General features: G+C 38.4%; 1 protein-coding gene across 5 annotated transcripts in view; it reads left to right on the top strand.

The window, feature by feature from the left end:
* REPS1 (RALBP1 associated Eps domain containing 1) overlaps positions 1–27,650 on the top strand; it is a 100,845-nt gene that overhangs the window by 70,593 nt on the left and 2,602 nt on the right. For 2 of the 5 annotated variants that reach the window (XM_062186843.1, XM_062186839.1), the window contains exons 9-18: positions 7,094–7,215; positions 9,566–9,646; positions 14,732–14,819; positions 15,415–15,516; positions 17,631–17,703; positions 19,235–19,353; positions 20,069–20,133; positions 22,128–22,313; positions 23,431–23,526; positions 24,854–25,002. In XM_062186843.1, coding sequence (XP_062042827.1) covers positions 7,094–7,215; positions 9,566–9,646; positions 14,732–14,819; positions 15,415–15,516; positions 17,631–17,703; positions 19,235–19,353; positions 20,069–20,133; positions 22,128–22,313; positions 23,431–23,526; positions 24,854–25,002 — 1,081 coding nt within the window. The remainder of the gene's footprint in view (positions 1–7,093; positions 7,216–9,565; positions 9,647–14,731; positions 14,820–15,414; positions 15,517–17,630; positions 17,704–19,234; positions 19,354–20,068; positions 20,134–22,127; positions 22,314–23,430; positions 23,527–24,853; positions 25,003–27,650) is intronic. The other 3 variants (XM_062186842.1, XM_062186845.1, XM_062186844.1) reach the window with 3 other exon arrangements.

The following is a 27,650-nucleotide window of genomic DNA, read 5'->3' as shown; positions in this document are numbered from 1 at the left end:
GATTTTGTCATCTGTCCTGTTGTTTATAGGGTGCATAGTGTACATCCTGTAACTCTTGGAGGTACCTCCAAGAGAAATGTTTGTAAAAGGGAAGAGAAGGCACATGGGACTTTTTATGAATAGTTAACTAGAAACCTGTGTAAATTCAGCCTTGAGACTACCTTGGTGCGAGTTAATCACTGTTAAGTTTCTCTCCTATTCATCCATAAATTTTTGACATATAAAAGCTTACACATTCATAGACACTAATTTTTACACAAATGCAATCATTCTACATCTTTGGGTTTTTTTCCTTACAATGTTGAACACCTTTGTACTTCATCACATTTAATGCTATTACATTTCTTTATCATACAAGGTATTCCATTACATATATATGTCTTAATTTAACACATTTCTTACTGATTTTTTGGGGGTATTTCCTGACTTTACCTTTAAAACAGTGCTATACTGAATACCCATTCTCTCTCTTCCTCTATATGTCTCTCTCACACCAGTGTCATTTCTTTCAGGATAATTGGATGTTACAGATGACAAAACAATACAGTTGAATTACAAATATTGGCAAAAATACACCATTTAAAACAATTGGTCATGGTAATTAGAACTCCTCAAGTCCTGGCAGAGACCTTGACCAGCAAGTCTAGATAGTCCCTGAAGGAGAAAAACACGAGAATGATGAGAGGAGAGAGAGATGTTCCATCTGCTAGTTCACTTCCCCAAAAGCCCGCAAGAGCCAGGACTGGGCCACGGCAAAGCCAGGAGTCTCCATCCAGGTCTCCCATATGGGTGACAGGGACCCAAATACTTGGCCATTATTTGCTACCTTTCCAGGTACACTAGCAGGACACTGGATTGGAAGTGGAGTAGCCAGGAATCAAACCACCTCTCTGAAATCGGATGCAGGCATCCCAAGTGATGGCTTTGCCTGCTGCGGCACCGTGACACTTGCCCTAGAACTCGGGTTTTTATTTGCACAGTAACACTCAAAACATAACAGTCTTTCAAATTAAGTCTTTATTTTCTTTCTGCCTATGTATTTCTTATTTCCATTTCTAATTATGAATGAAAAGGTTACCTTTTATAGTTTTTCTTAAAGATTGAAAATTCATCCAAGTTCACTTATATTTTAATGCTTTTTACTGTAAGAATAATATTGACAATTCAAATTAAGTAGAAGATATAGTTGCTTTTGCCTTTATAAAGCAATTAAATGTGATTGGAACCTTGAATCTTCGTGATCAAAAACCTTCTAGATTTGTTTGCTGCTTGAAAGCAAAATAAGCTTTAAACTATAAAATTTGGGAGCATGTATTTTTTTTAGTATGTGGAGTGTGATCCTAACAAGAAAAACTCAGGATGAATAGATTACAAACCTAAAATAAACAGACTATTTAAGAAAAGGGTTATTCATCAGGTATAAGAAATCTTTTAGAAATTCATGGAAAATGTGTTATGAAAAAAACTGTGCATGGAGTTTCAAATAATGTTTGCACCAAAAAACACCTTCTATTTTCCATGAACTTTATGAAGTGCCCGCATTGTTCTGAACTGAATTCATGAACTTTCCACACTCTTTGAAGGAAAGAAGGAGGAAAACTGCCAGTGTTCATAAACCTGGGAGAAAGCTAGGATTCAGCTAATGTGTTAGTGTGGTCTTACAGAATTGCCTCTTCCAGACACCCTTACACATGGAAATACTTTTACATGACAGCCCTTTGGGGGTTAACTTTAACAAATAATTTAGGCTCATGCTCTTCTTTTTCAGCCCTGATGCTCTGATGATGTCAGGGGCAGAGCAGAACCCTCAGGAGGGAGGCAGGGTTGACACAGTGTTCCAGCGGGAGGCTGGGTTGGAACACTGCATCAGGTAAGAGTAAAACTGCACCCCTGCCTCCAGGAGGATACAGTCGTAAACCTGACATTTGTGGGAGGGCAAGAAGCTCTCTGTGGGGGTATAAATAGAGAGCAAGGTTGAAGGAGGTGCAGTTTACTTTCAGACCAAATGCTTCTCCTCAGACTCGGTTGCTGGTTTTTAGAACATAGGTAATTTGCTTTTTCTCCTGTCATTTATTCTGTGTATGAAGCAGGAAAGAAGCAATGTACAATTTTGCTGATTTATCCCAGAAATAACTTTTGAATTCTCTGGGACAATAAGTTTTCATACTTTTTAGTCTTGAGATGCCTTTACATTCTTAAAAATTGTGGACTCCAGGAACCACTATATATGAGGATTAGATCTCCAATAGTTACACTATCATAAATGGAAATATGTATGTTTAAAAAATATATTTATCAATCTGAAAAGCAGAGTTACAGAGGGGAGAGACAGAGAGGTCTTTCATCCATTGGTTTACTCCCAAAATGGCCTTAATGGCCAGGGTTGGGCCAGGCTGAAGCCAGGAGCCTGAAACTTCATCTGGGTCGCCTACGTGAGTGAGTGGCAGAGACCCAAGCACTTGGGCCATCATCTGCTACTTTCCCAGGCAAATTAGCAGGGAGCTGGATCAAAAGTAGCACAGCTGAGACTTGAACCACTTGCTCATATAGGATACCAGCATTGCAGGCACAAAATCAACAATCCAGACCCCAAAATCAATGCTTTTTAAAAATACTTACTACTAATTTTAAAATAGCAATAACAAACCCCTTACATACTAGCGTTAATATTTTTATGAAAATGTTTGTATTTTCCAAATTAGAAATCTTATGAAAAGGGTGGTATTGGTTCACATTTTTGCAAATCTTACCATGCTCATTTATTTCCAGATTATCACTGACTGCCTTTCCACTATAGTGGCAGAGTTGAGTATTTGCAACAGAGATCATACAGCCCACAGAGCCCAGAATAGTTACTGTCTGACCCTTTTGTAGGAAAAAAAGTTGCTGATACTTAAAGTACATGAAGAAAATGTAGCCTCACATAGGATAAGGAAGGCCTATTTTATAGCTTTTTCAAATTTTGTGGGTAATCTTCGGTACTGGATTAAAATACAAATGGTCATTCTTTAAAGATTAGTTGCAATGTAGAAACTAAAGCCATAACAATGAATTTTTTGTACTGTTATATTATAATCCACTGGTATATCATACTTTGAATATATGATTCTTCTAACACAGTACACTGGTTATTTGTTAGATAACTGCTGTCCATTAAGTTATACAACATCTTTCGGTTATTGGGATATTTCATTATAAAATATCAAAAATGCATTTAAGTATTTGTTCATATCACCACCTATCAGAGAAGTCTTGAAGTGCTAGGAAGCTCTTGAGTTTATGGACATATTTTCCCAAAATTCTGATTTTCGCTTGAAAATTGAAATGTCATTAATAACAAAGAATGATACCATTTGCTTTCCATGAAGTGACTGCCACTTCATGCATTTTTGAGAAGATACCTGTCCATTTCCCAAGTCTGAATAATTGTAGTTTATCAACTATTCTTTTACGAAAAGTGCCATTCCAGGTAAAGTGGCCTTTTCAGCTTGTAGCTAAATTTCACAAATACTTTTCCTTGACAACCATTGCCTTTTGATATACAGCAGATATCCTTTATTATATTTCCCATTTTGTCATAAAAGTGTTTTTAAAAATATGGTTTTAGGACTGAGATTTAATAAAATTAAGTTTTACTGTTTCATCATGCACAGTTCTTCAGTAAGGTCAGCATGCATATTTATTTTTGTTCATATTACAGTAAAATATTTATATTGTGGGGTGGAGAATACAAATGAGTGTTAGTATATTTTATTGCCTTGATGCTTACTGACAACCTAGCAGTTTTATCTACCATTGCTTTTTTTTGTTTGTTTTTTTTGTTTTTTTGTTTTTGTTTTTTTTTTTTTTGACAGGCAGAGTGGACAGTGAGAGAGAGAGACAGAGAGAAAGGTCTTCCTTTTTGCCGTTGGTTCACCCTCCAATGGCCGCCGTGGTAGGCGCGCTGCGGCCGGCGCACCGCGCTGATCCGATGGCAGGAGCCAGGTGCTTCTCCTGGTCTCCCATAGGGTGCAGGGCCCAAGGAGTTGGGCCATCCTCCACTGCACTCCCTGGCCACAGCAGAGAGCTGGCCTGGAAGAGGGGCAACCGGGACAGGATCGGTGCCCCAACCGGGACTAGAACCCGGTGTGCCGGCGCCGCAAGGCGGAGGATTAGCCTATTGAGCCGCAGCGCCGGCCTCTACCATTGCTTTTGCATCATCAATGCAGACATTAACAAAGGGGGAAAAAGGCATCAATAATATTATTACAAGAATTATTTTGATGTATCAGAGCCCCTAAAAGAGTTCTAGGAGTTCTCAGGAGTGAGTCCATGGTCCACAGTTTGAGAACTGCTACCCTAGGAAAATTACCATAATAATTATAAAATAAAATTATTTGGGTGAATAACATTTCACTTCTTTGCCTCAAGAGGCAGGACCACTGTGGCTTTGTTCCAGTGAATCAGAGAGTCTATCCCAAATCATAACCGCCCAAGGACAGGGTGGGGTATAGTCTGCCCTAAGTTTGCCTGTGGAAGATGAGGTCCTGAGAACTGAGATCTTCAAGGCCAAACCAGAGCCCAGATTGCCCTAAGATGACGTTTGGTAGTCAGGTAATAAAATCTGGCTTTAAATAGGTTCTTTTGAAAGTTAGTCTTCCCATAATTAACACTGTTTTAATTCTGTTTTTCTTTAATACCTGCTGTGGAGGATTTCTTAGAAACATTTCATTAACTGTTCCCTGGCAGACTTTCACTTTAAGTAAACTGTCAGATTTATAGCCTCTGTCCTCCTTTTTTAAACTTCTTCCCCTCTGTCATCATTTGGTGAGAGAGGGCAAGATCCATAATTTTTGTTTGCTCAGAAAGCCCGAACTATCCAATGAGGAATTTGCTGCTACTATTTATTACAAATAATATTTTCGTTGGTTTTCTAAGAGAATTAAAAGGTCTTCATTTAACAGTATCTGAAGCCTTCCTACCTGTTATTGGTTCTTTACTAACCTCACAAGTTCAAAAAAATTTTCTTTGTCCAGGCCAAAGACAGGAGCCTAGAACTAAATTGGGTCTCCCATGTAGGTGGCTGGGACCCAAGTACTAGAGCCATCACATGCTGCCTGCCATGGTGTGTGTTAACAGGAAGCAGGACAGCGATTGGAACCCAGGCACTGTTACGGGATGCAGGCATCCCAGGTGGTGTGTTAATTGTGCAAATGCCCACCTCTACCCTGATAGCTTTATTGAGAAGTTAAATGACTAGGAGAGAAATAGAAACAGTTCCTGATCTTAGAAAATGGCAGTTAATCAAAATGTGCAGTGTGATTTAATTATTCAGATATGATATCAGAGTAGGTAAAAAGAAAACAGTTTTGAATCATATAACAGTGGGTTGAAGGAAGTCTTTGAGAACTTTTCAAACTATCAAAATTTGATTGTGATTTTAAGAAAATGATAGTAAAGAACTAATTTAGAGAAGTAAAACCAAATTAATAAATGGTTGAGGGCTGATGCTGTGGTACAGTAGGTTAATCCTCTGCCTGCGGCGCCGGCATCCCATATAAGTGCTGGCTGGTTCTAGTCCCAGCTGCTCCTCTTCCCATCCTGCTCTCTGCTATGGCCTGGGAAAGTAGAGGAGGATGGCCCAAATCTTTGGGCCCCTGCACCCTCATAGGAGGCCTGGAAGAAGCTCATGGCTTCTGGCTTCAGATTGGCTCAGTTCCAGCCATTGCAGCCATTTGGGAAGTGAACTAGCAGATGGAAAATTTTTCTCTCTGTCTGTCCCTCTGTCTGTAACTCTACCTCTTAAATAAATAAAATCTTTTAAAAAATAAATAAATGGTTGAGTGTTAACACTAAAACTTGGATGTATTTGTGAATAGATTGAAAGGCTGACATATATACCTTGCTAAGGTATGTTGTACAGCTATTTAGACATCTGAAAGTATAGTGCTAACATTTAATGGCAAATGTGTTTCTCACGGAGAAACTGAGGTGCTGTATTTTTTTTTTATATAAGATTTATTTATTTATTTATTTATTTGAAAGGCAGAATTATAGAGAGGCAGAGAGAGAAAAAGAGAGGTCTTCCATCTGCTGGTTCACTCCCCAAACAGCTGCAACAGTCAGAGCTATGCCAATCTGATGCCAGGAGCCAGGAGCTTCTACCGGGTCTCCTATGAGGGTACAGGGGCCCAAGGACTTTGGCCATCTTCCACTGCTTTCCCAAGCCATAATAGAGAGCTGGATTGGAAGTGGAGCAGCCAGGACTTGAACTGGCACCCAAATGGGATGCCAGCACTGCAGGCAGCGGCTTTACCTGCTAAGCCACAGCGCCAGCCCCTCCACATACTTTTCAAACCATTTTGAAGTGGTGTGCTGGATTTGTAGCTTTCTCAGTGAAGTCTCTGCCAGTGAGCCTAATAAAAGTTAAACTTTCATCTGGGCTCATTGACTGCTTTTGGCCCTTGGCTGGGAAATAATGTGCTGCTTTTTGGTAATAAGTGAACTACATAGTGAAAACGTGAGTAATAAAAATAACTCAGCAACTAATTAGTGTAAATCAACAGTTTCCAAATGGAGTATTGAGGGATTTTAATGTGATAAAAAGGATTTGTGTTTGGGAAAGACTGACTTACAGGTTATTGCCTCTGGAACGGCACAAGTTCTGTTACACAGAAGTGCATAATGGTTGCTGCTACAGGGAATTAGAATATCCCCAACCTTCTCAGAACAGCAAGTTTAATTTTTTAAAACCAGTTTACTGATTTGTATTCCATGGAATATACTTTGGAAAACTGACCCAAGTCTGTTCTTTTGTCAGAAAATGATTCAAAGCAGATGCCCTCTTGGATTTTTATTATTTATGACATTATTCTTTCTGTTGATTTTTAACTAGGTTTCATTTTCATGAGGAGCTATGGTTTTACATAGACAATAAGCAGTAAGAATAAGTCTTCTGATTGTTACTAAAAAATTTTCACTTTGGAAACATGAGGAAAGGAACTTCAGATTATACAGTTACTATTTGTGAGAATCATCTGTTAGCTTTTTTGGAAGTTTATGTTCTTAAACCAAAATACATTGTTTATAGAGAATTTCTCTTTTTAAATTGCAGATGTCGGGGATCAACCAGGTGAGGTAGGTTATTCGGGTTCTCCTGCGGAAGCACCTCCAAGCAAGTCACCATCAATGCCGTCGCTAAACCAGACTTGGCCAGAGCTCAATCAGAGCAGTGAGGTTAGCAAAGCTTCCCTTTTCTTTTTAAAAATTAACTCTTTTAAGGTAAGAAGTTCCAAACTGGGTAACTTCAACCTCTGAATCTTTGGGCATGCATGTTTAGTTCAGAGAACATGTCAAATGAAAGTATTATAAATAAATGTAGCCGTGTGACTTTTTGAGATCTTCAGAGTACATAAACTGACAGAGTTTCCACCACTCACTCACTGTAGCCCTGTGAGTTACAAGGGGTAGATGCATGAAGTTAACAGTAAAAGGGTAAATGATTTGGCCAAGATTTCATATCTAATGACAGGCAAGAGCTAAGATTTGTACATGGGTCCTTTGATGTCTAGTCAATTGCAGTATCCACTGCATTACACTACCTTTTAGGTCCTAAGAGCAAGGTGTGTGATAGTATATTTGGAGTCTTAGCATTGAAAGTGTTAGAAAAGGTCACTAATCTGGCTTCCTGAGGCCCCTCTAAACCATCACGCTTTGGAGAACACCATTTGTAAGCTACTGTTCTAGCCTGTTGGAGCAGTTTTCTAAGTGAACTAGTCGTCATTGTTTTTACTTTTGTATCACTTTTAGGTTGTGCTGGTAACTTGCAGAAAGAAGTTTTAAGCTACTGTGCTTTACATTTCTTGTAGCCAGAAAAGTACTAGATTAAATAGCATATCTAGTTTTGGACAGTTGAAAAATGGAAATAGCTGGCTATTTTATGCTCTTGCTGCTGCTTTTTGACATCATAATCAAGATAACCATGTGTAGGGCATTGTAACATCATGCCATCCATCCTGCTATCCCATGTAAAATTGTTAATAAAAATGTTCTCCGAGAGATAGAGACTATGTCTTGAAAGAAATTCCTAGTAGGTGGTATATTATGGAGAATAAATCAGTGTTCTTAAAACTACTTTTTGTAAAAGAATTAGCAGATTGAAAGAGTATTTTTATTTCAGTGGTATCAGTTTATAAATAAAAGTAGCTTTTTCTATAAAGTATCTCAATTTTAAAATTCATGTTCAGACTGGGAATAGAAGTCCCTTCTAAATTTTGATTTCAGTAATTATATTTTCCCTACTTAAATACTCCTATCATGTTTTATTTTTAATATTTTATAAATAACATCATAAATGTCATAATTTTTATTTCAAGGCAGAGAGTTACAGAGAGGCAGAGAGAGAATACATCATATTGTCCTACTATGTCTTAATTTTCATGTTACAACTCAACTCTTAGGGAAAGATGTTGAATGATTATCTTAGCCATTTTGCAGATAATTTTCAACAATGTGTTTATTTGCTAATATTTAATTTCTATGTGTTTTTTCAAACTATTTCTCTATTTTAAGTATTAAATTGAACTTTGAAGCATAAATTGTACACTTTCTCAAAAGTGAATTAAGTGTAGTTAATGGGACACTCCTGTATGTGTGAATATTTGTGTGTATATATTGTTTGATATATAGAGTTTTTTTCTTCTTCAGAGGAAAACTGGTAATTCTTAAGAACCAGATTTAAATGATAGTTTTGATATAATTTTGATATAAAAATTCTACATTATTTTACTAAAATCTCCAAAGCAAAAGGAATTTACTGTAATTAACGTTTGACTTACGGTATTTCTTTGTGTACCTCTTTTTGAAGAGTAGTGTTCATATCAGAATTCATCCTCTATTTATAACGCATACTCAGCTGCTTGATTTGCTCTCATTGTGGCCGCATTCTGGTTTTTCTGGCATGGAGGCGGGGTGGGAGTGGGGGTGCCTGACTGGCAGTTCTGTCTTGTAGTCTGGCATGGCCTTGTTTGTAGTGCTGATGGCAAGGGTTGACTTGCTACCGATTGACATAGCTCAAACATATATTAATTCCAGAATTCTGTGCACTTTATCTCAATTATATTTTATTAAATATCTATACATGTATAAATATATGCACATACATAATAGAATCATCTTTCAGAGGTCGCACTGGCAAGTCATCCTGACTTGCTTTGTTTTTAACCAAAACTTTGGTTCATTAGCATCACTAAATCAACCAGTTCAAACCCTTTACATTTTTATTTGGTAGCCATTTATATAATTTACACTCTCTTCCTGTTTTGTGTTTTAAAAGGTTTGATTCCATAAGACTTTGGATCTCTTCTACAGAGATTGCAATAAATTGTTACTATGCATTTGAATGTGAAACTGACCCAGCATGGTTAAGTATAAAATGTTTCTGGAAAAATAGAAATTAGGGAATTTTGTTAGACCTGTGAAGCACAACTTGCAGTGCAACCTCTGAATGACTTTGCTAAATCTTCTCCAGTGATCTTTTACTCCATCTTTCTCATCATGCTGACTTGTCTCTCCTCTGTCTGTTCAGCAGTGGGAGACATTTAGTGAACGCTCTTCAAGCTCACAAACTCTGACCCAATTTGATTCTAACATTGCACCAGCTGATCCTGTAAGTCAATCACTTAGCTTGCTTGTTTGAAATTAATTTTATTAACCCGAATTTCCATTCATTATGGTTTTTACTGGATATGCATGATTTAGTGGAGTGCTTAGGGGGAAATGGTAGCAGGCTTTTCAATTTTTGTGTGCTTAATGGTGGAAAGAAAATTTTTGTCACTCCTGTGTTTTCTAGTTATTTTGGTGAGAGAAAACTGTTTTTAAGATCTGGTATATGTGTCTTAAGGAGCATTTTGTGACAATTGATTTGATTAACCATGTTGTCATTTGCTAATGCAGTATATGTTCTATTAAACATATACTACCTATTTCAGTGTAGTGACTTATATGTAAGTACTATTTTATTTATATACTTACACATCATGTAATATATACTTCATATGTAAATATTTCTGTAATGTCACCTTTTATTTTAACACTGAGTAATATGGTTTCTATTTAATTAGCACCTTGCATTCTGTGAGAGAATCAGGTTCAACAAACCAATGCCTAGCTTTTACTCAAAGATTGCCTTTATGCAAAGGAGCTTCTGTCTTGTCTTCTTGTGGTTTACTGTGCTGTTGCTTTGAAAATGCTACAAAGTTCACATTTGGAATTAAAAAAAATAAATTCTAGCCCCGTAGAATTGATTTCTTATAAGCTCCATCTGCCCCTCAAGTTATTTGAAGAGTTTAGAAGCACTCCTCTACTTTTTCTCTTTCTTTCATTATTTTCTTTTAAAGAGAAGGAGTTACTATTAGTCTCTTTTTAAAAAGGAAAGAGGAAGTAAGTAGAAAGAGAAGATGAGGAGTGAAAAGATGGGAATTTTAAAATGATTGTGTAGAAAAATGGGAAAAGTGACAGCATTCTTAGATTTTTCTGATCAGTGTCAGCCAGCATTTATTAATTAAATGTGAAAATGGTCTTGTCATTTCATGTGGATTTTGGAGAAGTAGCATTTAAAGATGAAATACCTGCAGCAGTTTAAATTAATGAATCTTTAGTGGGTTTTATATTTCTAAAGAATTTAACTTTTTGAAATGTAGAGAATGCTATTACATAAGTTATTGAATTGATACATAATGTATAGGCACTTTTAAAATGTTTTATAGTTTAAGAATTCAAGGGCCAAGATGTGTTATCTGGGCCTTTTGCTGGACATTTGTGTTTGATTTTAATCTCTGAAAACTGTGGGAGAAATAAAAAGGCAACAACTGGATAATGTTGCTGCTGATTAGCAGCTGTATTGAGATCGCTTAGGAAGTGCGAGGCTTGGTAGACTGAAAGAAGGTTTTGCCTTTGAATTTCCTTTTTTAAGCTTAAAGTTTTGTCTTTTTAAGCTTAAAGTTTGGCTTTAAGTTTTGTTTCTCTATATGATTCCTGTTTTCTAGTTATTTTGCAGTCAAGGTAATTTTATTCAACATAGCAATAAAAGTACTTTATGGAAAGGAAGTTTTGATGCAGTAATAAAGAAATTATTCTCCAACCCTTAATGGATAGTGAAAATAATCACTCATAATTCCAGTATGAATTTAACATACCTTACAGTGTTGGGACTATTTAATGAAATATTAAAAAGAAACCAAAATTTGATAATTAGTCATTTGCTCAAAAAAGTAAAAGTCTGATAAGCTCTAGACTGGTCCTTAGCACTTAGACACCCATTGCACAATGCTGTGGTCTCACATGCACACTGTGTGGTTAGTTATTGAGCGCCCAGCGTTCTGGTGAAATTGAGTCTCAGGCTGTCATTTCTAGAAGCTTGATTTCTTTTCTTGAACTGCTTACTAAGCAGTTAATAATGTTTGGTATTATCTGCTTCTGCAAGGATGTACAGGAATCGAAACACCAGAGAAATTCTAGACTGATATGGAATATAATGCATTTGTCCTTGCCATGATTGCCTGACCTTGAGTGCCGTAGAGAAACTGAGAAGTTTAGTGTATCAGAAGAAAGTTTGATCACTGATTATGGCCAGCCAACTTAGATGATTTGGTAGTGCCCTTTTCCAGGTCCTGTGCATTCTCTAGTAATATGAAGATGTCAGAAACAAGGTTTAGTCTTAAGTAGGACACAGTGTAATTTACAAAGTTGATAATTGTCATGAAGCTAATTGTAATCATTATCATGGTATAGCTGTGTGCAAAGCCGTGGACAGAGACAGAATTGACCAACTTGGACCAAATTTTGGGGCAAAGTTTCACAAAAGAGATTATTATTGGTATGCCAAGTCTTAAAGGATGGTTTGAATTGGCAGAAGTGTACAGAGCACCCTAAACAGAGAGGAAATCATGAGTGGGATCCAGTTCACTGTGATCATAGTATAATGTGTGCATATAGGAAGGGACTTCAGAAAGTTCATGAAAATATGAAAAGATCAATTTATTTTTGGTGCAAAAAAATAGAAATTCATGTGTAGTTTTTTCATAATACTTATTTTCCATGAACTTTTTGAAACCCCTCATATGGAAGAGTATTGGAAGCTGAAGCACACACTTGAAACAAGATTGGTAAGATCATTCTTTGTATGCTGACCTAAAGAGCTGAGCATCATCTCACAGGCAGCCGGAGCTAGGACAGTGTACTGTGATAACGTAGATGCGGAAGGGTTAGCTGAGGCAGACTCTGCAGGCATTAGTGGGAAGGAGTGACTGGGTTTGGGTTGAGAGAGATTAAGAAGATAATGAGTACCTGGACAGAGCTAGGGACTGCATATAAAAGAGGAGCAGCTAGATAGGAATAATAGGATTTAATGCTATAGATGATAAATGGTAATATTCAATAAGGTGCTGAGTTTTATAAAAATCATATGCCAAATGTATGATACAGATGTGCCATGGGTGACTGGGGATAGATTTCCTAAAGGCTTTGAGTGGTTTGAACAGGTAGAAGAAAACAGAACTTGCCTGTTTTGTGGATTTTGATGTTCATTTGTTGATTTTAATTTGAGAACACTCATTTGGAGCAGAGAAAGTGTTACTTTGGTATCCTGTGGCAGAGTCACAAAGGCAGCTTCTGAGGTATGAGTCTGAGGTTAGACCTGGTCATCTGTGTCAAACAGCACAGAACTGCATTGTCACAGTAGCAGCAGGTCACTTGAACTAAAGTCTCGCAAGCCATGGCAACCAGTGGTGTGTGACTGAGTATACTGTAGAAAACCCATCTGTTGGGTCAGAAGACTTCAGCAGATCATTTGCAGAACAAAGCCTTACAACACTCCTGATTTTCTTAGGGTGATGTATTAAAATGCTACTTAGTATTTGCGGTTGTTAGAAGCTTTATAAATCTTATTTTATAAACACAGAATATATTGTAGATGAATGTTAGGAGTTAAAGCATGTACAAAGTTTTCCTTGTTTTGAAAATGTACAGACTTTGAAAATCTATGCCCTTGTTTTTACAGTATTTGTTTTGAAATAAGAACTTCCTCATGAATTATCATTTCTTTTTCCTTTTATCTTACCTTGAAATGGTGAATTCTGATTCTTGTGGCAGTTATGCATTCCTGCTATTAAAATTGTAAATTAAGAAAATAGGGTGCCATTGAGAAAGCCATGATTTTTATAATCGTAAATATAGCTTAAATCATACCTTAAGTGTATTTTTATATTTTCCCAAGAGACTTCTTGTATGAAATTAAGCATTTCATCTATATATAATGTTAATCTATGTAACTTTAAGGTCATAGTGGAAATGTTAGTTTAAAATGATTAGTAAAATTCACGAACCCCGTTCTGATTCTTATCAGTAAAGGGAGAGAAGATTACTTGAATGAGATTTTCAGTATAATAGCTGTAAGGAATTTGTTAGACGTTGTTTGAATTATAGAAGTAAGCGAAGGGAGACCTGGTAAATAAAAGACTGGCTGCTAGAACTTCACTTTGCCTGGCAGTGGCTCATGTGAACTCAGCACTGTCACCAAAGTAGTGTCTGACATCAAGCTGAAAGGTCATTGTCCTCCATTCTAAATTATGAACTTAAGTCATTAATAGATACTCAAGATACAAGAATCAGCGTCAGTTTCGGGGGCCGCTGGTAGACATGAAGAATGATTCCTCGCAGGAGCAGACCCTCCATGGGGATGTTTTCAGCTGGTTTGCTTCTGTGAACCTGCTACTTGATTTGGTTCTGCTTCCTGCTCTGAGGGTCTCAGCCCCAGGGCCAAGCCTACCTTTCCTGAGTGCACCTATCTTTTCCTTTCCTTTTTGAGAGACTACCATCTGTCACCATCTTCGCTTCCTCTTGCCCTTTCATTGTTTTCAGAAGTCTATGCTAGCAACTCCATGAAAAAGGCTTAAGAAGAGCAGTGATGTGGTAGCATAGAGAGTCAGGAAGTGTGTATTGTGCCTACTACTGCAATGTAACATACCTCTCATTAACTTTATTTTTTTAAGTTTTTCATTAACGTGTAATACTTGTACATTTTTACGGGGTACAGTACAACATGTCAGCACATACACTTAATGTAAACTGATCAAGCTGGGCAATTAGCCTTTCATTCCCTATCCTTTCTTTGTATTTAGAACCTACTACCTTTTCCAGTTCTTTTTACAAACTATAGTCACCCCGCAGTGCTCTGGGACACTCGAAATAATTATATCTGATGATGTTTGGTACCGATGGTCCAGTCTCCCTCCATCCCTACCTTATTAATTTTTTTATAGGTGAAAAATAAAGCATCAAATTCTTTTGAGCAGTTTAATGATGGAAATGAATTTTCAGTCTGTTTTTAGATTCTCATGAAATAGTTCAATTTAACCTCAAAGTTTTGTGTCTATATAATTTCATCAGATCTTTTCACACATCACTTTTGAATATCATCTTAAACTGTGGTTTTATAAGAGCATTTTCCATGCCAGTCTCTAACTGCTCAATTTAAATTGTGTTTTTTAATAAAATATATTATTAAACATATGGTCAACCTGATTTTTAAAATATAATTCTAGAGCTTTTAAGTTAAAAAATTTTTCATACTTCCCTTAGTATGCATGAGAAAGTCTATCTACTTGTTTTTACATTGTTGTTGGTTTTGATTATTGCATGATACTAGCTTGGCATCTTTAAGACAAATTCTGTATTTCCTCGCACTTGTGTCTAGGATACTGCTATTGTTCATCCAGTTCCTATTCGCATGACTCCAAGCAAAATCCACATGCAGGAAATGGAACTTAAAAGAACTAGCAGTGGTAAGAAGGCTATTCCTGGGTTGTAATAACTTAGTTCTTTGTACAGCTGTGTGTGTGTGTATGTGCAGATGGATTTTTTTTAAAAAAAGGAAATTATTGATTTTAAATTATACAGCTTGAAAATAAGGACATTTGAAAATGTGACATTCCTAATACCCTGTGGGTTTTATGGGCACTATTGTGAATTTACATTTAAAGTATATTTGGACTTCATCTTAAAATAAATCTTGAGTTTGTATATTTTATATAAACTCTTAGAATTTCCTCTTGTGTTAGACTGTTTGGTTCAGCTTTCTCAAAAGTAGATTTATTTTCGTATAAGTCAGCATCATAAATTATAGCCCAAGTGTGTGGTGTTTTGCTAAGTATAATTGCACTACAGGAATAAAATCAATAAAATGCTATCATGCAGATAAACTTTTTTAATTGTAAAGTATCTCCTATGGTGACAGAAAACAAAATTCTATCTAAGGAGATTTGTGCTTGTCCTGCCATTTCTTTGGGCTGTGTAAATGATGTCATGTACTCTGAGATTTCTTAATCTGTAAAGTCAGACACCTATAATCTTGTATTTTAACTATTGATTCTCTACTAGATCATACTAATCCCACTAGCCCCTTGCTTGTGAAACCATCTGACCTTTCAGAAGAAAATAAGATAAATTCATCTGTGAAATTTGCTTCTGGAAATACTGTAGGTAAGTGAAAGATAGTATTGCATGTTTGATTCGAGGTTTATTAAGTATGGCTTTAGGGCCTGAATAATTCCACGTACAGCCATTTAATACTGCCTTCACTGAATAAACTGGAAGGTAGCCCTTTCATACACTCTACCCTGGATATGGACAAGTGGTTGCCATTGCCACCTACTTCAGGACAGGCCTCCAGCTTGCTGTGCCTCCCTGTACAGCCAGGTTTGACCCGTTCGTTCTTCCCCACTAGCTCCTTTCTTTATCTCTCACAGAAAATTGTCATAAATCTGTTCGTTCGCCATCGCAGTTGGATATTGTGAGCCAGGTTCTATTCTAAACACTGGGGACTTAGCAGTAAACAAACAAACAAACAAAACCTTTGCCCCTATACAGTTTACATCCTATAAGTGAGGTAAGAGAAAAAAGGCAAAAAATTACTCTTAGATTAGAAGGTAATTAATACTGTGGCTATAAATAAGCCTGGAAAAGGGAGAAGTACTACTTTTAAAAAGGCAGTCAAGGAAGATCTCACCAAAAGATGACATTTGAGTCCAAACTCGAAAGAGATGAGGAATTCAGCTTTGTGAATCTGAGGGCAGGGCAGTAAAGCACAGGAATCGGCAGATACAAAACCTTGAGGCAAGAAACTTGCTCTTACTGGAACGGCGGAAAGGCACCTGGAGTAGAATGAGTTCGCAAAGCTGGCAGGCAGAGGTAGCAGGTGGTAGAATGGTAACAGGGGGCCGGGGAAGAGTGACTTACACTGACTGAGGTGAACGTGCTTAGGTTTTGAAAGGAGGAGTGAGGTGACCCACTGTTCTTTTTGAACAGGAGCTCCCTGGCTGTTTTAGTGCTAACCGTTCAGAAGAAGGCACAAGTTGAAACAGGAGAGACAGTCTAGCAGATAATTGCAGTAATCCTGCCAAGAGAAGATGCCCGCGTGGCCAAGAGTGGCAGCAGTGGCAGTATGAGAAGCAGTTGGAGTCTGGCTATATTTTGTATATTTTGTAGGAAGAGACACAGGATTTGCTTAGTTGTGTAATGTAGGATGTAAGATAGGGAATTCAGCATGAATCCCTGGTTTTTGCTGTGAGAACAGTGGGTGTGTAAGGCAAGACTAGGACTTCAGTCTCAGGCATCTTAAATTTGAGATGTCTTTTAAACGTCCAAGTGGAAATAAGTTCATTTTAGCATCATTCTTGTGCCAGCTAAATAATTCCATGATTTAACAAGGAAAGGGATACATTTTGAAATGAAACTAAACTAGTTCCTTCCCATTGATAACTCTTCAACAGATGATGGGGCTTCAGAACTTCATGGAAAAATTTGTATCATTAAAACTGTACATGGATTTTAAAATGTTTGAACCAAAATTAATTTTATCTTTTAATTCCTTTTTCCACAAACTTTGTTTAATACACTTGAGTGTGTGTGTGTGTGTGTGTGTAAAGCAGTATTCCTACAAATTTTCCCTGGAGTTTATATTTTAAAATTTTCTTACTCTGTCAGAATTGTTAGATAACTTCTGAGATTCTCTGCTGTTTTGTAAATTTTGAGAAAATTGAAAATGATGTTTTCTTTGGAGAAAAATCAGGGATTCCTAGCTGATTTCATTAGCTAAGTTTATTTTATTCCCCTGTCAAATTTTAATTTTTCACTTTAATAATTCTTAAGTTAGCTTATTTAAAATATTTCTAATCTGTTCTTTAACCATGACCATTTTTCATTCAATAGAAGTTCATTTACTATAAAAATGTAATAAATCAAAATAGTAATCGTTCTCACAATTCTATAGGTAACCATAATTAACAAATTCATTGTTAACCTTAGTCTTCATTCTGTGAATTTATAATAGTTATACAATGTATATGTACTCTTTTGTGGCTTATTGTAAATATTTCTGTGTCATTAGACAATTTTTCTAAACTATAACTTGTTCTATCTGCTGTATAAATTTGTCATTTATTTAATTAATAATTAATTTTTTTATAGTTAGCAAAGTGTTAACCTGTTAACCAGTCTGTTATTATTTGATTTGAAACAGTTATATGTGTTTGGGTGAGATAGAGCAAAAGATGAAAGAATGATTCTTATTAAATAGGACATCTCCTCTTTATCAGCAGATGGTTACAGTAGTTCAGACTCTTTTACTTCGGACCCAGAACAGATTGGGAGCAATGTAACTCGTCAAAGGTCAGTATTTCTGTTGACAAAATATCTGGTTGCATTTTAATATTTAAAATTCTTTAGCACCAAGCACTAATTTTGTTCACTGAAAACTGTCAATTACCTGTTGATGTGTGTAAAAGACAAATAATTTTGGTTCTTTCCAACTTGAGTAGAAAAACAAAAGGAACTTTGATTTTCTTCATATTTTGTGGAAGGTCTAAAAAGACTGAATAACTTCTATAGAATAGAAACTTAGTAGAATCCTTTCTGTAGCTGAACAGTGGAACTCTGTCTCAGTGGTAAATGAGTAGACTTACAAGTCCCCAGGAATTCTGTGTGTTAATTAACAGCCATCCAAAGCACAGTCCAGTGGTGAGCTACGTGCCCGCTCTGAAGTTCTGCAGTACCTGTAACTGTTCACACACACAGAACAGTATGGGATAGTGCGTTGTCCACAAGAGTGATACCGTCTACTAAAAACTGTGTGCCAGACACAAGCAAGTTTCTTGTCTTTTGCATGTGGTAGGTATCCTTTTGCCACACTCCTGGAGGATGTAGAGATCAGTAATGCAGAATCTCCAAAGAGCTAACAATCAGAAGGCTACTAATCTTCTTTTATCAAAAAAAAAAAAATTTATTTATTGTTTTAAAGGCAGACTTACAGAGAGGCAGGGAGAGGGAGAGGGGCCTTCCATCCACTGGTTCACTCTCCAAATGGCTGCAACAGCTGGAGCTGGGCTGATCTGAAGCCAGGAGCTTCTTTCAGGTCTCCCATGTGGGTGCAGGGGCCCAAGCACTTGGACTATCTTCTGCTTTCCCAGGCCATAGCAGAAAGTTGGACCAGAAGTGGAGCAGCCAGAACTTGAACTGGTGCCCATGTGGGATGCCGGCATTGCAGGCAGCGACTTTACCCATTACTTCACAGCACCAACCCCTTATCTTCATAAAGTTCTGCTTTTTATCTCTTCATGTGAGGATCAGATTGCCAGGGTTCACTGAAGACTCTTTAGAACACGAAAGGCCTCAGCAGCAAAGGAGTCAATCTCTAGATGAGTTGAACTCATGTAGTCACCTCTACAGTGGGATGGCCTGTGGTGACACAAGAGTAGCTCCTTGGATAGATGAGCCAGGTCTTACTTCAGCTTACCAAACTCCAAACTTAAAATAGGTTGCAAGTTAACCATACTGCAAGTTGTTTCTCTTTTTTTGAAAATAGTTTTTGGAATAATATTACCTTTAATTGGATGAGAAATCATTATACTAGATTTACAGTCTGTTTGAAAATCATGTTGACAACTAATGTTCTTTTCAAAATTATTAACATTGTGTTTCGTGTGTAACTTTATAAAACAATTATTTGCCACATTAAATACGATGTGTTTAGGGTATGCTGTAAACAGTGCTGTCTTAATTTATTGTAAAATTTGTATGATCGTTTGAGAAAATGTCATGCTAGGAAGACTCTTTGCTGCTTAGCCAAGTTTGAATGCTGTTAGAACCAAAAAAAACCTTCATTCTCACTAGTGTGACTAGTTGTGATGGGTGAATTTTGCAGGTCTCATTCAGGAACATCGCCAGATAACACTGCACCTCCCCCTCCCCCTCCCCGGCCGCAGCCCTCTCATTCTAGATCGTCATCCCTCGATATGAATCGGACCTTTGCAGTCACCACAGGTAGGGGCTAGAGCAACATAGTAACTATTATTTTAAAATTAATGCAAAAACACATATACCACATTTTATTTCTGTTTCTCTTAATTTATCTTTTTTAATAAAAGTATGTTTGTATACAGATCATAAAGATGAGAACCCAAAAGTTGAGATGGAAAATTTTCTAAGAAAGATATGGTGACATCAAGGTGGAGACATTAGTTAGGCCTTACTTTGGCTGATGGAGAGAGAAGGGTCATAACTTACCCCCAAGTTCCTGGTTTTGCAGATATGGTAGTGTTATTATTAGGAATTTTAGGGGAAAGTTAGGAAAAAGGGTAACAATATTAGTTTCAGTCATTATGAGTTTAGAATGGTGAGGAAAATAGTAAATAAGCCATTAAACTTTTCAGCTGAGAAAGATTGATATGTTATTTTAGACCATTTACATAAAAATGATAAAGTGTTAAGGGCAAAGGGAAATTTGGTAGTCAGAGCATGGGAAGAAAACCAAGAATGTGTGCTGTCGTTGAAACAGGCAAGAACATGACAGGAGGACCTCAAGTAACAGGAGTAACGAGAAATGACATCCAGGAAAAGTACAGAGAGACCATGTTACAAGATGGTGTCTGCCCTCCAGTTCTTAGAGATGTTTAGCTTGTGATCACATCCATCAGCCTGTTTCTTGGACTAACAAAGTGATTACATATTTATTAAAAATATTTGTCTGTTCACATAGGACAACAACAGGCTGGAGTTGTTGCCCATCCTCCTGCAGTGCCTCCAAGACCACAGCCCTCACAGGTAATTCTCCAAGGATTTCATTACAGCCCCCATGATCAAGTTGCCTGTTATGTATTTACTTCTATTCTAGAATTATTTGGGAAGACAGGAATTACCTAAAGGTCATCCTTAATGAGCTTTAATTCACTGAAGTTAAGTCTTGTTTTGGAGATGGCGATTTGAATATCGAAAGAACCTTAAGAATGAAACAAATGACAGGATCTTGACAAAGGAATTTTAGAAAGAACAGTGGATCGGGAGAGCAGAGATGTCCTTGTGTCCTGTGTCTAGCAAAGACAGCCTGGCCTCACTCATCTCTCCAGACAGTTACTGCATTAGTTGAGGAAGGGGCATATCCCTTGCAGGTCAGGATTAAAGTGCTGCAGTTGATGTATTTGTAGTGTGCTTTGGGGCAGTCTTGGTAGCTAATAAAATCAAGGATCACATTGAGAAGGCCTAAGTAAAATGAAGGAAGTTGGACGTGAGGGACTGGAAAGATAAAGTGATGTTTACTGGGGGAGAGAGCATTCCAAACAGGAGTGGCATTTACACAGCTCTGAAGGTGTGCAGTAAGCTTGGCAGACTTGATTCCTCAGGGAAAAGGGAGCTTACCACACCTGAAGTGACATGCAGGGTGACAAGTAGTGAAGCTGGAGAGGTGGGGAAGCAGCACAGCATCTCCCCCGTCACATAGACAAGGACAGGGCCGATCTTGTAGGAGGTGGAGACTGGTTAAAGGGGGAACCAGGAAGAGACGTCTCACTTGCTCCTGTAGCATCCTTTACCTCTTGTCATAAACTTCTCACCCTCTGTTTTAGTTCCTTGTTTACTTTTCTCCTGCACTAACCTGTCAGCTTCATTAGGGCTTGACCTTTGTTTTGTTCACTATTGAATCCATAGTGCCGGGTACAAGGTTAGGTACTCAGTGTATCCTGAAACTGAAGCAAAGGACTGGAGGATGAATGGAAGTGAAATTCCCCTGGCCTGCTGGGAGGAGTGAGATCAGCAGTTTTCACACTTTGAAAATAACCTTTGTGGGCCTGGCATTGTGGCCTAACAGGTTAAGCCTCTGCCTGCAGTGCCAGCATCCCATCTGGGTGCTAATTCGAGACCTGGCTGTTCCACTTCTGATCCAGCTCCCTAATAAAGCACCTGGAAAAGAATCAGAGGATGGCCTAAGTCCTTGGGCTCCTGCCACCTGCGTGGGAGACCCTGAAGAGGCTCCAGGCTCTTGGCTTCTTCAGCTAACCCAGCCCCAGCCATTGCAACATTTGGGGAGTGAACTAACAAATGGAAGATTCTCTCTCTCTCTCTAATTCTGCCTTTCAAATAACTAAAATATAAACCTTTAAAAGAAAATGACCTTTTAAAGAAACAAAATGAGGCTGGCGCCACGGCTCACTAGGCTAATCCTCCACCTTGCGGCGCCGGCACACCGGGTTCTAGTTCCGGTCGGGGCACCGGATTCTGTCCCGGTTGCCCCTCTTCCAGGCCAGCTCTCTGCTGTGGCCAGGGAGTGCAGTGGAGGATGGCCCAAGTGCTTGGGCCCTGCACCCCATGGGAGACCAGGAGAAGCACCTGGCTCCTGCCATCGGATCAGCGCGGTGCGCCGGCCGCAGCACGCCAACCACGGCGGCCATTGGAGGGTGAACCAACGGCAAAAGGAAGACCTTTCTCTCTGTCTCTCTCTCTGTCCACTCTGTCAAAAAAAAAAAAAAAAAATCTTAAATAATTTTTCAAGGAACAAACTGTTATGCTGTACCTAATTAACAAAAAAAAAGATGCAAGTGGAGAATTAAGATATGATCAGTAAAATTTTTTAGAAAATATATTTTATTGGATATTTATCATAATTTCATATATTAGCTTTTCATTTATGGTTTAAACATTTATTTATAACTAAATGTTAGACCCCTCCATGAATTTCCAGATAATAAACAGGGCTTCTTTGTGTTTTCAGAGAAAAGGCTGCTGTTATACTGATTCAACCCGTAAAATATTTGTTCCATGTACAGGCTCCTGGTCCCGTTGTGCATCGCCCAGTAGATGCCGATGGCCTAATAAGTCACACTAGTACCTCACCACAGCAGATACCAGAACAACCAAATTTTGCAGATTTTAGCCAGTTTGAAGTACTTGCTGCATCAAATGTAAATGAAGAACAAGATGGTGAATCTGAGAAGCACCCGGAAGTCTTGCCGGTCAGTTTTCCAAGACTTAGCTAATCTGTGGTGATCTTTTCCCATACCATGCTCATAAGCCTGCCTGTAAACAGAGAACCCTTAAAAGAGCAGATATTAGAGGGACAGTGATTAAAACACCTGCTGCTGCCTCCGGTGGAGGATTTACAGTCCCTAGGTTAGTGCTTTCCAGCTTTGTTACTGCCCTCCACCACCTACTTGTTGCACTATAATGCTTGATAACTCAGAATCAGAATTGGGATGGGCAGGTAGGTGTGGTATGACGAGACACAAACCAACACAGCCACTTGCTACTGGCTAAAATACTGCTCTGGGTGGGTGGGTTCATCACAATGCTGAACATCTGATTGTGTGCTTTGCTAAAGATTTCCACAAGGTTAGAGGCTGTGGTTACCAAGGCTACCCTCTGTTTATGTGAGAGTGAGTTGCCTTAGTTGGGCTCTCTTACAGACGACATGGTGCCAAAATTTAATCTGGGCGAACAGCGTTCCAGGAGACTGTTAGAATTCCAGCAGCAGGAATGCCTCTGGGAGTCCCCCACCTACCTTAATCCCTGGCATAAATGAGGAGTTAGGGGCACCAGAGGGATCTGAATACTGCTCTGATTGCTTCAGCCCATGTTGGGCCTCTTTAACAGATCAAGAAATCCATGTTTATTCACCTGGCATAATGTGAATAAAGATCTCATACAGTTTGACCCAAGGAATATTTCCTAATAGCGACTTCAAATCAGTAATTTTCTGCTGGCTCCTGGGGAGAGTGGGTTGCACCTAAGGCTGGATTAGGCCTCAGGGTGGGTGCAGGTGTGCACATGATGCTGGGACTTTGCTCTTGGGGGGAACATCCCCTCTCCCCACCACTGCATCCTCTCCCTGCCGACCTCTCTGCCCTTCAGTACCAGAGAAAGGTCATTTGCAAAGGTTTCCGCATGTTCTTTTTCCTTGTCCAAATGAGTATTTTCTTAACATTTCATCCCGGTTTGTTACACACTCTATATTTTTACATAATTGCATGAATTCAGAAGCATTTTTTGTACCAAAATTATCTTTTAATTCCATTTTCTAAAGTTCCTAAAGTACCCTCATATAATTAACAGTGAATATGTATTCTTCTCTAGGTTGAAAAGGCTTCTGATCCTGCAGGTTCTCTTCGAGTTGCCAAAACGGATAGTAAAATTGAAGAAAAGACAGCTGCTAGTGCTCCTGCCAACGTGGTATGTGGTCTTTTATAATATCGATGATCATAGACGTACAAAAGGTGATACCGATTTTTAGAAATAAAGTCAACTAGAAGTCATCCAACCTATTCCACTGCCTTTAGCAGTAATGTGTCTATGTCAGAATGAGGTCTCCCAGATTAATCAAGATGATACTCTGTAATATATATGAATGAATGCTATAGGCTGTCAAAATTTCTGTGGTACTACAATTTTCAAATCATATAAAGTAGACCTTTACAGGTTCAATTCAGTTTCCCTTATTTCTTTCCTGATGATAGAGAAAAGCTGTCAATCCTGAAAGGTTACTATTGTACTCTGATCTTAACTTTAACTGTTTTAGGGGTAATATATTCTCTATTGTATTATGAAAAATTTTAAAGGTACAGAAAAGTTGAAAGAATTTTCCATTATATATCATTAAACCCACAACTTTGGTTTATAACACTAATGTATTACTGTACTCACTTCAATCCTTACCTGTTTGTTGCATTTCAAATTGCATATGTCAATATACTTTCCCTTTGAGAAACAATTTTGGTAACTTTTTTTGCATTATCCAGACATTCCCAGTAATTACTAACACAGCAGGTATTTCTGAAAATACCTGAATGCTGCTTTCTGAACACTATTTTTCACTACATTAGCAGTTCTGTGATTTTTTTGAATAATTTTATTTTTGTCAATTTATGGCAACAAATTAAAAACATTACTTAACTGAAGAGATGGCGGTTGACACTTGTTCTTATTTACAGGTCAAATTATGGAAAATACTGAAATACTATACTGTATTTGATTCTGTTGGAGGCAGATTCACAACCTCCAACAAATGTCTACTCATTTTCAAGAGTTAAAATTATTGTACATTTGGGTGGGATTTAGAAATTGCCTAGCTTTCTACCCTTTTTTATAGTAAATTTTATTAAGATATATTCTCATATTTTTAAGTGGGAATTACTGCGGTGACAATGGATGTGTATTTCAGATAGACTTTATTTATTGAATGGATGTGTATTAAGCCTGTATCATATTGATATTAAAACTGACTACTACCATATTAGAATTAGATCCCAAAGAAGCTTATGTTAGTCTTTTAAAAAAAAAATTGTATTGAAGAATTTATGATTGTGGTGTCAACTAGAAGCATCCTTTTTTATCAAAATTTTTCACTGTTGCCACAAATACTTATTTTTTAAAAGTAGAATGAGCAACTTTTAATTTTCTGAAAACAGCTGGCTTGGAAAGCCACTTCGTTGCCCGAGTGCTAGCTGACCATAAATGTCCTCAAGAAATGCTCGTAATTGATGGAATCCTTGTCTTCTAGAGCAAAGGCACAACACCTCTTGCTCCACCACCTAAACCTGTGCGAAGAAGATTAAAGTCAGAAGATGAATTAAGGCCAGAAGCTGATGAACATACACAAAAGACAGGTGTCTTAGCTGCTGTTCTTGCATCACAACCCTCTATTCCTAGGTAATCAGACCTGTTGCGACACCCTGTTGTATTCCCATTTTGAAAGTGGCTAGTGTAGGGGCAGGCACAGTAGTGAGATCGTATGATTGAAGCACTGGCATCCCATATCACAGTGCCTGGTTTGAGTTCTGGCTAATCTCCTTCCAATCCAGCTTCCTGCTGATGTATACTTGGGAGGTAGCAGATGATTGCTCAAATAATTGGGCCCCTGCCATCTGTGTGGGAGGCCCTAACTGAGTTCTGAGCTCCTGGGTTTTGCTTTACCCAGCTCTGGCTGTTGTTGGCATTTGAAGAGTGGGCCAGTAGATGGATGATTGATTCTCTCTCTCTCTCTCTCTTCCCTCCCTCCCTGCTTCAAATAAAATGAAAAAATAAATTAATAAAGTTGATAGACTAAAACTGATATTTCTACTATGGTTATTCTGGACCAGGAGTTGCAAACTAATGTTCATGGTTGAATCTGAATCATGGCCTATTTTTATATGGCCTATAAGTTAAGAATGGCTTTTACGTTTTTGTTAAAGAGAAGAAAGAAAAGGATAAAAGGAAAAGAAAAAACATTTAAAAACTGGAATATGCAACAGAAACTGTATGGCCCACAAAGCTGACAATTTATTATCTGGCCATTTATAAAAAGTTTGCCAATGCCAGCCCTAACCATTTTGTTTAAACTCAGATGGTTTTACAAAAGAATCATACAGGCATGCCTCACAAGTATTTTGTGGATTCAGTTTCAGACCACCATGAATTTTTTGATTTCCTAGATTGTGCGATAGTCTGTCTGGATCTGTTAGGTGGCCGCCTTCATCAGTGGTCGTAGCTGGATCTTCTGGATGACCTGCTGCAGCTGCTATACCAGCACTTGGGGCTGACCTTGCACTTTCATTATGGATGTGGCTTCTTTCCTTAAACCTCATGAACCCACCTCTACTAGCTTGAAACTTTTTTGTCCAGCTTCCTCACCTCTCTTAGCCTTCACAGAATTGAAAAGAGTTAGGGCCTTGTCCTGGATCTGGCTTTGGCTGGTTTGATGTTCTGTCCAGACCACTAAGTGTTTCTTCCCATCGGCAGTAAGGCTGTTTCATGTTCTTATCATTCATGTGTTCACTGTAGGAGAACTTCTGATTTCCTTCAGGAATTTTTCCTTTGCCTCCACAACTTGATGTAAGAGAGATAGCTTTCGGCCCAGCTCAGTTTTCCAAATGCCTTTCCCACTAAGCTTAATCATTTCTAGCTTTTGATTTAAAGTGAGATATGGAACTCTTCCTTTCACTTGAACACGTAGAGGCCATTATAGGGATTTCTGAAAAACTTTTTACTTTTATTTGAAAGGCAGAGAGAGATACTAAGAGAGACCTTACAACTGCTGGTTCACTCCTCAGATGTCCACAATAGCCAGGGCTGGGCTGGGCCAAAACCAGGAATGTGGAACTCAGTTCAGGTCTCGGACATGGGTGACAGGACCCAAGTACTTAATTGAACCAGCATCTGGGACTCCAGCACAGGCTTTCTGCAGGAATCCAGGTGGCAAATGCCCACCCTGCCTTAGAGTCTGTAACAGTAGCCATCATGTCTCGGGAATCTGGAGGCCCATGGAGGAAGAGATGCGGGGAATGGGAGGTCAGTGGAGCAGTCAGATACACACAGCATTTGTGGCCTAAGTTTACTTTCTTACGTAGCTGTGGTTCATGACTCTTCAGAAACAACTGCAGATCACTACAGCAGATATAATAATGAAAAAAGTTTGAAATATTAGAATTTCCAAAATGTGACAGACACCAAGTAAGCACATACTATTGGAAAAAAAAATGGTACTGATAACTTTTTTGTAGATTATGTATTTGAAGGGAGGAACAGACAGTGGAAAAAAAATTTTTTTAAAGATTTACTTATTTGAGAGGCAGAGTTACAGACTGGTGACAGAGGGAGAGACAGAGAGGAATTCCATCTGCTGGTTCACTCCCCAAATGACCACATGGCTGGAGGAAGTTCTTCTGGGTCTTCCACATAAGTGTTGGGGCTCAAGCACTTGGGCCATCTTCCACTGCTTTCCCAGGCCATTAACAGACAGCTGGATGGGAAGAAGAGCATCTGGGACATGAACTGGTGCCTTAAGGGATGAGGCAAAGGCTTAGCCTACTATGCCACAGTGCTGGCCCCAAGAAAGATCTTCCATGCACTGATTCTCTGTCCAGATTCCCTTCATAGCCAGGGCTGGCTGGGCCTTGTGGAAGCCAGGAGCCAGGAATTCCATTTGAGTCTCACATGGGTGGCAGGAATCCAGTTACTTGAGCCATCATCTACTGCCTCCTAACACGTTAGTAGAAAACTGGAGCAGAAGCATAGGACTCCCTCGCAGACAGTATGATACGAGATGTGGATGTCCCAAGCGGTGACTTAACCCACTGTGCCACAGCTCCCACCCTGATAGTACACGTTTGATGCAGGGTTGCCACAAGCTTTCAATTTGCTTTTAAAACCATGAAGCACAGTATCTCTGAAGCATGGTAGTGCAAAACACAGTAAAATAAGATATACCTGCAATTAGTAACAATAAGCTTGCTGAAACTCACATGTTTTTGTTTGACCATTGAAATTGAGCAAGTGAGATATGCTGGTAAGGAAAAATATGCTTTCTCTGCCTTTCA

The sequence above is a fragment of the Lepus europaeus genome, chromosome 3 (assembly GCF_033115175.1).
Source record: "Lepus europaeus isolate LE1 chromosome 3, mLepTim1.pri, whole genome shotgun sequence".
In the NCBI taxonomy this organism is placed as follows: Eukaryota; Metazoa; Chordata; class Mammalia; order Lagomorpha; family Leporidae; genus Lepus; species Lepus europaeus.
Note: the sequence above shows the minus strand (reverse complement) of the source record. Positions and strands in the feature narration are given on the sequence as shown.